Source organism: Triticum dicoccoides, chromosome 1B (genome assembly GCF_002162155.2).
Source record: "Triticum dicoccoides isolate Atlit2015 ecotype Zavitan chromosome 1B, WEW_v2.0, whole genome shotgun sequence".
Taxonomy (NCBI): Eukaryota; Viridiplantae; Streptophyta; class Magnoliopsida; order Poales; family Poaceae; genus Triticum; species Triticum dicoccoides.
In genome coordinates, this window is record NC_041381.1 from 668,037,820 (window position 1) to 668,047,829 (window position 10,010).

The following is a 10,010-nucleotide window of genomic DNA, read 5'->3' on the forward strand; positions in this document are numbered from 1 at the left end:
CCAACCAACCAAGGCTCCTCCTTTGGTTTATAGCCGAGGCGGAGCCACGGAGGAGGCGGTGCTGCTTTGCTTCGCTTCGCAGGAGGGAGGGAAAGTCGGCCAACCTCCCCGCTGCCGGCGTCGCCGTCGGTCGTGTCTCCGCCCGCAGGTGAGCCGCCGGCCTCCACCCGCCCCTCCCCTCCCCCTCCGCCTCCCCCGCCTAGGGTTTTGTGCTTCTCCAAGCAGAGCTGACGAGCATTTCCCCCATTCCGTTGTTCGTCGCTGCCGCAGGCCCCGCCGCCTCCGACCTCCTCTCCGGCGAGCTCGGCGACTCCCTCGACGCGGATTCCGACGCTCCTCCCGCTTCCGCACGCCCGCAGGTGCAGGTGAGAAGCGCGCGCCCTCACCTCCCTCCCCCTCCCCCCCTCTCCGACTCCCGCAGCAGCGCCATCCCCTGCTCGTAGTCAGCAGTTAATCGACGGGACGGAGGGCCCGTACGTATCGCGGCCAACGTTCGCATTCGGGGTCGGGATTTTGGCCGGGAAGGTTGTGCGGTGACCTGTTCTTCGCCGGGAATGTTTCCCTGCGAACTGCTCTTGGCCGACAGATCGTTTCTGCAAATTTTGGCCGGGATTTGGGATGGGGATTTTGGCCGGGTTTCACGTCCCAGGCTCCCGGTTGTTCTGTTCTTACTTACTATTAGGTATCATATTACTTGAGTTCTTAAGTTACTGCTGGGATTCATGAATCATGCCAATGATGCTTGCTAGCGTATTTCGAGCAGATATTTCAACTGATTGCTTAGTGCTATGGTGATCTGTTTACCGAGTGGCATGAGATTTTACTTGACTTGTTCTTAGTGCGTTGCTTAGCCCAATTTGTGTGCACATTGCTGTAAGATGAGCTGTGCTGTGTGATGTTCCTTTACAATGATAGACTCTGTCTCTCCTGCATTCCGATGCATTTGTAATTAAGTGACCTGTTGATGTTGGGATCGGTTCTTAGTTATTGGTATAATTGATGAATGCTTGCTAATGGTGCCACCAACTGTTTTGTTTGTTACCGTATTCTGAGCAAAAAATCATTAAGATTACCCTAGTTTCGGAGAAATTGGTTGCTGAACCAATTATATCTGTCAACCCTTGCTGAGTGTTAAGTACTAGGTGTTTTCTAGGATACAGATGCTTTCAAAAATTTAATTAGTTTCAATTCTCCAGGCAAGCATTCATCTTCTTTTGATTGGCATTCATCTTGCATTGCGTCGAATGCAGTACGCAACCTACGGTGTAAAGTGCTGGCTTATTTCATATGCCAAGTGTGTAGGTGGATACATGTATTTTCTGCCTAGACAAGATTGAGCGCGTGTTCTCCCGATTAGTTATAGTTCATTGTTGAGTATTTATATTGCTTGCATTCTTACTTATTGTTGTGATTCATGAATGCTTGCCGATGGAGCCACGGCTGTTTTGTTTGTGACTTTATTCCAAGCAGATATTGCAAGTGATTGCTTGCGCTCTGGTGATCTTCTTACTGAGAGGCATGCTATTTCACATGACTTGTTTTTAGTGTGTTGCCTAACCCAATTTGTGTGCACATTGCTGTAGGGTGAGCTGTGTTGTGTGATGTTCCTTTATGATGATAGACTCTGTATTTCCTGCATTCGGATGCATTTGTACCTGAGTCACCTGCTGATGTTGAGAATCATTTGCTAGTTTACTTGCGTTCTAAGTTACTGGTATGATTCATCAATGCTTGCTAAGGGTGCCACCTACTGTATTGTTTGTTAGGTATTCTGAGCAAACAATCCTTCTGATTTTGTTAGTTTCTGAGCAAAATTGGTTTCTGAACCCATTATATATCTGTCAACCTTGGCTGAGTGTTAAGTATTGGGTGTTTTCTAGGATACGGATGCTTTCACAAAGTTAATTAGCTCCGATTCTCCAGGCAAGCATTCATCTTCTTTTGATTGACATTTGTCTTGCATTGCGTCGAATGCAGCATACAACGTATGGTGTAAAATGCTGGCCTATTTCATACGCCAACCGTGTAGGCGGATGCATGTATTTTCTGACTAGACAAGATTGTGAGCGTGTGTTCTCCTGAATTAGTTCTAGTTCATTGTTGAGTATAGTCTGTAAATTCTATGGGCATGGTGCATTTGGATGCATAATTAATGAACTATTTCATTTTATTAATTTTTTTGGTTCCTGCTCTAAACCATATGTATTTATTGCATCTGCTGATGTTGAGATCCATCTGCTATAATATATAGTTTACTTGGGTTCTTAGTTATTTGTGTAATTCGTGAATGATTGTTAATGGTGCCACCAACTCTTTTGTTTTTTACCGTATTCTCAGCAAAAAAATCCTACCAACTGTTTTGTTTGTTAGTGCATTCCCAGAAAAAAATCCTTGTTTTTCTGTTTTGTCCGTTACTGTATTCTGAGCAGATATAGCAGCTGATTGTTTGAGCTCTTGTGATCTTCAGTGGCATGCAATTTCAGCTGACTTGTTTTCAGTGCGTTGCCTAGCCCAACCTGTATGCAGACTTCTGTAAGATGGGCTGTGCTGTGGGATGTTCTGTTGGAATTAACTTACTGCATCGAGTATACTAGTACTTACTATTTTGTTTGTTCCCAAGAAAGATTCTTGATGTGTGCTTTGCTGCTTTATGATGATGAAAGCTGAACCTGAATGTCGATGGTATGTGTCGTCCAGAATTAGTTCTAGTGAATTGTTTGAGTTAGTTGTTCTTCTTTGCAATAACGAATTCTTGACAAGTTGGTGCCTCCTTCACAAATTGTGTAGCTGAACAGAAACAGTTCTTTTTCTTCACTTTTGATTTGTACTCCCTCCGTCCAGAAATATTTGTCATCAAAATGAATTAAAAAGGGTGTATCTAGACATATATTAGTTCTACATACATCTCTTTTTATCCATTTTGATGACAAGTATTTTCGGACGGAGGGAGTAATAGTTTTGTTTTAGTTTTACGGGCAAAAAAAAAAGTACAGCTGATCGAATGACTGAATCGATTTATCTCCCAATCAAGTACCATCTGTTCGATACTACATACTTACAAAATTATGCATCGCGTTGCAGAGATACCTCGTCATTGGTGTCCACAATGTCGCGGACAACTTGCAGCTGCCCCAAGTGTTTCCAAGGGTATGTGTACAAGCGCACACATTTAGAATGACCTGAACCTGATCTATCCAGTCAGCTGGTTAAGGCTAATTGCTTTGTTGTGTGCAGCACTTGTGACTGTTTAATAAGGAATGCGTTATGCTGTTCGGGATGCAACTGCGGTGGTGACTGCCAGAAAGACTTATCTCTTGGAACAATCAACCCGGCTGCTGCCCAAGGTACCACCCCAACGCTTGCCTCTGGCTCCTCTGCTGCCCAAGATACTGCTCAAACACAACCGCTTGCACCGAGCTCTTCTACTGCCCAAGGTATCACTCAACCACAACCACTTGCCCCGAGCTCTTCTACTGCGGCGGTGCCAAAGCCAGAGGCAGTGGTGAAGTGCAACTGCAAGGTTACCAAATGCATAAACTGGTATGTTCAAACACAGTGGCTGAATTATCTGAACCAGATCTATCCAGTCAACTACTCCCTCGGTTCCAAAATAGATGACCCAACTTTGTACTAAAGTCAGTACAAACTTGAGTCATCTATTTAGGAACGGAGGGAGTAGTAGTTAATTGGTATATTAGTTGTCCAAAGCTGCCATCTAACTGTTGCTTGATATATTGCGTGCAGCCAATGCATATGTTTCAAGGAGGGTTTGAGTTGCGTTATGGGACGCTGCAAGTGCTATGACTGCGAGAACAACCATGATTGGCTGGTAAGATATTCGTTAGAGGCCACTGCATTCATGAACACTGTGCTGCTCTGGTGTTTGCCAAGAACCTGAAACAAATATGTTGCACTTATTCCAGGCCGACGAGGATTACGAGGATTGCGCGTGCAAAACCAAAAATTGCAAAACCGGACACTGCAGTTGCAACAAGGTGCACGGTCCTTCCTTCTTGTGTATTCGTGTCAGCTTTATCTCCTTTGCAAAAGACTAGACATGCTTATTCTTTCTCTGATCCTGACTGAGGCTAGTTGGTGCTTGTTTTGAAGAAACTGAAAGGGTGTAACCCAAATTGCACGTGCATAGGGTGTGAAAATGGCTACGGGATGAAAGGGGGTATGTGCATGACACTTTCTTCTTTTATGTGTGTTGTTTCATTCGTAGCTTGGATAATCATGCTAGTGTAAATCTCTGTTGCTCTGCATGTACAAAGCAGCTGATAAGTCCAATGCTGGACCGGGAGGTACGGGTGGCACAAGTGACGCCGGAGGCTCAGGTTCCAACAATCAAATAAGAATCGGGGTAAGTTTGTGCTTCCACTTGGGCAGTTTGTTGAGAGAAATCATAGGTTAATTATGTGTATGTCTGCCCCAATCTGTTGAGGGATAAGCAACTAATCCAGGTGATGTGCTCCTTTTGTGCAGTGATGACAGTAGGCTTCAGACATACGAGAGCATGATGCAAGTCACCTTACCTACTTATACCATCCTCAAGTCACCTCCTGTTCAGACATCTCCCACTGTAAAGCACGGCCAGGTTCCTGTAGATTCCTTGTAATGGTTGGTTGGTTACTCGAAGCAAGCACGGCGACAACTCCATGTTCCTCAGCCCTCAGGGGGCTCCAGTGGACCTTGATTGATCAGACTGATACACTTTAGAACATATATACTTCTGAGTCACGTAAGAATAGTTGTCGTCATCGGTCGGCGTCCATACATGCTGCCCGGAAATCGGTACTTCAGTACGTTCTTATACATGCACAGTCTTGCAAAGGATTTCTCTTATACTTTAAGAAGATTCTGGTAGTATGAATTTGGTTTGCAGCTTTGCATATTCTGGTAGTATAAATATTGTTATTCTTTGTATAGACCAGTTACACAAGCAGCACTCTGGTTGCTTGCTTGGAACAACAAATGACATCTTAGATATTGGGAACCATTTGGTTCAGTAAGCGTTCGGTTTTTCTCCACCGACTAAATTCAGCACACGAGGCATGTCCGGAAAGCTCTGAGGCCTTACTGCGATTCCATACCTCACACGGGTCCAGCCTAAATGCTGGCGCACGCAGTGTGTTCTGGGCGAAAGAATCAAGCGCACCCAATGTAGTGCTACCGGTCCAACAGGTTTAAATTATTTTATTAAAAAGTCTATTTGCGAATGGTGAATGTTTTAGGAAAAACCGAAAAAGTTCAGTTGTACTCCCTTGGTTCCTAAATATTTATCTTTTTAGAGATTTCAACAAATGACTACATACGGAGCAAAATGAGTGAATCTACACTTTAAAATATGTCTATATGTATCCGTATGCGGTAGTCTATTTTAAATCTCTACAAAGACAAATATTTAGGAACGGATGGAGTAGTAACAAGATGGTGGGGTAATATTGGCAATAAGTTGATCTTACGGTTCGATCACCATGTGTGAGTAATTCGGTAAGGCAATGGGTTGAGGGCTTGAGGCATATCCCTGCAACCCGATGTATTTGTACAAATGATCAATAGAATGACTGAATATTTAACGTCATGTATGTGCTCGATTGCAACGGAATTGTCTCTTGTCTCTTTATCGTTTTAAGGCCCCGTGGGTACCCAGAATCCCGGAGATTAAGGTAGGGAGTGAATGCTATTACAAGTGACCGAAAGATTTAGTATGGCCGTGGAAAGCCAATTCTTGGGGCTTTATGAGATGTAGTCATTAAACATCCAATGTTTTTGCCTGAATATTTATTCTTAACAATTAAGGTAATAAGGGGTGGTTGGACAAGTGATTCTTGATGCACGTCGCGCACTGATCAAGACGTAATTTAGACACATCCCCCACATCATTGCTTCACAATCACATCTTAATGGGTGTCTTCCAGAGCACAGATTAAGATCCATCACAAATACATGGTTGTAAGAACACGATCTCGTACCCATGCATATTTTTAATACTAGTGTTTACACCCCTAAGGTTGCTAAAGGTCCGGTTGAAAAATTGGAATTTAATTCGTTAACAAAGACTTGTTAGAGCCTTTGTCGTAGTGCACATCTTCTTGTGGATTCGATAACTCAGGGTCACACCTTTGGGAAAAGGCCAAATGATACTTCACAATCCGAGTCTCCACAACACAAAGTACCATCGATGCACAATCTCATGCGAGGTCGCGCAACTCATGAACCACCGTGGGATCACCCAACCCGCGACAGTTCCAACATAGGGTATTCATTGCTCCTGGTGTTCCTCCTCAACGAAGGCCACCGGCCAATTCAACTTCTGATTTAATTGACTTGCTCGGGAATCCCTTTCTTTGCTCTCTTATGTTCCTGCGGTGACACATACACTCGCGGGGGCGAGTGGAATACCATTTCCCTCCCCATAGTGGCAATGAACTGGCAACCATGCTCTTTGATGCATTTGGTTCCATCACCCCCACTAAAATACTCGATAGGACTATGCGTAACAGATATGGTTTTCAATTAACACTACAAGAAATCTGCTTATCTGTGACGGTTTTCGGGTGACGGTCCTACAATCCGTCATAGTTTATGACGGTCTTCAGTATGCCGTCACGGAAACCGTCACCGATCAGTGAGCCGTTGATGGGCCTGCGTTGGGCATCCCCGTAATGACGGCCCGACATAATCTGTCACACAAATCGTCAGGGATTGAACAATTGGGCCTATATAAGTCAGACCGTCGTGGATTACCACTTACGCTGATGTGGCATGCATCGCCTTGTTTCGCCCACATGTCAGTTGGATAATACAAAGGGATTAAAAAAATTGTCCTTGTATATTCTCAATTAGCCTGAGATCAGAAGAACGAACCGCTCAATCCCCTCGGCCGTCGGTGCCGCCAGCGCCGCCGCCGACTGCCCCCTCGGCCGTCGGTGCCGCCAGCGCCACCGCCGACTGCCCGGGCGAGGGTCCTTAGATCCGACGAGTTGGGAGTGTGGGCGCCATCTTCCAGATCCTGTCCAAGTCGCCGCCAACGCTGACGAGCCAATCGCCAACCGCCGCCCACCATTGTCTCGTGCGTAGGAGTCAGCCACCGGCCGCCGTTTCTGCAACAATCACTCCTTGTTGCCCAGCCTCAACATCGGCCCAGTTAGGTACGTCTCAGATTAAAATCTGAATTTGATCTGTTTCTGAACACTTGAGCGTACATAGAGAAATAAGATGGTTTTCTCCTTGGTATTGTTATTCCATTATACTAGTTGATTTATTGAGCCGAATGTCTTTTTGGGTACTGCAGACTCGAGTGGTGCTGTTCAAAAACAAATTCCTCTTGCTGATTCCAGTGGTGTTGATAGACTGTAGAATAGGAAAAGTACTTTGCAGTCACCATGTTCTCAGTTTCTCACGGATCACCAATACTATGTGTTAGTACAGACTAGCCAATTCGTATTAAAGTTTATCGGTTTGAACTAATGTACATGTAAGATGGAGCGATTGTGTCGTAGCTTATAATAATATTACCAGTTAGTTAGTAGTATCTACATGTAAGATGGAGAGATTGTTAAGTTTCAGAAATACACCTACTGGAGTATGCTTCAGAAATACACATACAGTTTGTTTCTTTTTTTAGCCATATTCATTCCATTAACCAAAAAGCTCAGCAACATCGCTGGCTACCAATTCATGCACAAATTCAGGGGCACCATCCGGCCATACGGCTGGGGATGAGAGACCTGACACTGCACCATACATCACAAGAGCATCTGCGACTTTATTACATACCCTCGGGCAATATGAAATGCGAAAGAAATTAAATTTTAAACAAGCAAAATATTTAATCTCCTTGAAGAGGATCCCATTTATTGCCAAATCAATATTAACTTTCAGTACATCATATCCTGGAGGAATCCATCTGTCCTGTAGCAGTCTAGTAGTATCCTGCTTTTTCTCAACCAACATAATATCCTATAATGCACTCTTGACTCGCTTGATTACAGTTGTGGTATTTCTCAGCGGCTCGCCTGCGTTCCTTTTATTTCTCGTGTCACACCACACCCAAAGCATCGTGATGCACTTAATTTTCTTTTCGTCAGGTAGTGCTAGAATTTTGGTAACTAGCTCCTTCCGCCCCTGCTAATCCAGAAGCCGAATTCTTATTTTGCTCCAATTGCATCTCCCTCCATAGTGGCTTGACATTTTTGCATCGGTCCATGTTCTTTCGAGCTGCTGCCTACTGGAGTATGCTCTTTTATATAACTTTATGCAAGTGATGCACCTGGTACTAGACTCATAAACATGTCAATTTTGCTATATGTTTGTGTTGTGATTTTGTACATTATGTAACAGTAAGTGAACTTGCTTTTCCTCCTCTGTGCAAGTTGTTTTTGTAGGTCATATATCTTACGATGAATTGATGTTTTGCAGAGCATGTTTCCTGGGAACTGCTAGTAAGTATGTTTCCTCATTGATTATTTACCTTTGATTAAGTTGGTCTTTTTTCTATAATGCAGATGGATAGATCTTGGATTCGTGGCACACTATTCTCTCGAGAGTACGTCAATGGTGTCAAAGAGTTTATGAACTTAATTCAAGCAAAATTCAACGAGGATGAAGAAATACTATGCCCATGTAGAGAATGCCTTAATCGCAAATACTGGCATCAAGCTGTTGTGAACAAGCACATATTGACGCATGGCAGGGAAGGTACATATACTCGCTGGATATATCATGGAGAAGACTTCAATGCAAATGTTATTGAGCATCTTGTTGATGTGCATGACTCCGAGGACGGTAACAATGGTGCTGACCGATTTGAAGAGATGTTTGGCGACCTATGCACAGCAGTACAACAAGATCAGAAGAAAACTGAAAATGAAGACGGTAACAATGGTGCAAATCCTTCTAAGACTGAGTCCTTTTTGAAGAACGTGAGGAAAGAGGCAAAGCGGCACCTTTATCATGGTTGTACCAAGTTTTCAAGGTTCTCATTTGTGGTGAATCTTCTTCATTTGAAGTCATGCCATAGGATCACAAATAGTGCATTTACTGACATTTTGAAGCTACTGGCTGAAGCATTCCCTCAACCCAATACACTCCCAAAATCTTATGACGAAGCAAAGAATCTTCAAAAGGAATTAGGCCTTGGGTATGAGTCTATACATGTGTGCATCAATAATTGTATTTTGTTCAGAAAGCAATATGCCAAGCATGACAACTGCCCAGTCTGTGGCATGTCAAGGTGGAAAGACCCTGATAGAAAGAAGATACCACAGAAAGTTTTGAGGCATCTTCCATTGGTGCCTAGGCTGAAGAGGATGTTTCTTTCCAAAAAAGCATCAGAAGAAGCACAGTGGCACAAGCTAAAGAGGCAACCCAGTGAGAAGGAAATGAGCCATCCAGCTGACGGTGATGCGTGGCAAGATTTTGATAAAAAAATGTCCAAAATTTGTAGAAGATGCCAGAAACATGAGGCTTGGCATCCCCACTGATGGGTTCAATCCTTTCGGAAACTTTAACACAACCTATAGTATGTGGCCTGTATTTGTTGTGCCATACAACCTTCCACCTTGGGCATGCATGGATCAGTCAAATTTCATGATGGCTCTATTGATTCCAGGTCCTAAATCACCATGGGAAGCACTTTGATGTCTTCTACAACCACTTGTAGAAGATTTACTTGAGCTTTGGAAGGGTGTGCATACATATGATGCTCGTGAAGGAAAAATGGTTGATCTTCATGCTGCAGTTCTATGGTTCATTCACGATTACCCACCTCTGAGCACTCTTTCAGGGCGTACCATAAGAGGCTATGTTGCATGTATTCATTATGACAAACACCCTCTTTCCTACGGCCTAAGGCACAAAATTGGGTATATTGGCATTATCGTTTCCTTCCGGACATCGTTTGCGAAGAAACAATGAATTTGTTGGTTTTCATGAACGCAATGATGAGCAGGTAAATTCTCAAAGGAAGATCTACAAGCAGAATTGGAGAAGGTTAGACCTGGGCG

The 10,010-nt window shown here is 43.8% G+C and overlaps 1 protein-coding gene across 1 annotated transcript; it reads left to right on the forward strand.

Moving 5' to 3' along the window:
* The first annotated feature begins 269 nt into the window (after nt 1–269).
* Nucleotides 270–4,988, forward strand: LOC119311971 (protein tesmin/TSO1-like CXC 3). The gene is made up of 8 exons (XM_037587688.1): nt 270–365; nt 3,082–3,147; nt 3,235–3,540; nt 3,745–3,829; nt 3,924–3,995; nt 4,111–4,177; nt 4,278–4,363; nt 4,486–4,988. The coding sequence occupies exons 2-8, from the start codon at nt 3,107–3,109 to the stop codon at nt 4,486–4,488; spliced, it is 660 nt and encodes a 219-aa protein (XP_037443585.1). The 5' UTR covers nt 270–365; nt 3,082–3,106; the 3' UTR covers nt 4,489–4,988.
* Nucleotides 4,989–10,010: the final 5,022 nt, after the last annotated feature.

Excerpts from the sequence above, each read along its gene's own strand:
- LOC119311971 (XM_037587688.1), top strand. The coding sequence starts at position 3,107 with ATGTCGCGGACAACTTGCAGCTGCCCCAAGTGTTTCCAAGG. Across the intron at positions 3,830-3,923 it reads AGAACAACCATGATTGGCTG|GCCGACGAGGATTACGAGGA; the intron begins GTAAGATATTCG and ends CACTTATTCCAG. Across the intron at positions 4,178-4,277 it reads TGGCTACGGGATGAAAGGGG|CTGATAAGTCCAATGCTGGA; the intron begins GTATGTGCATGA and ends TGTACAAAGCAG.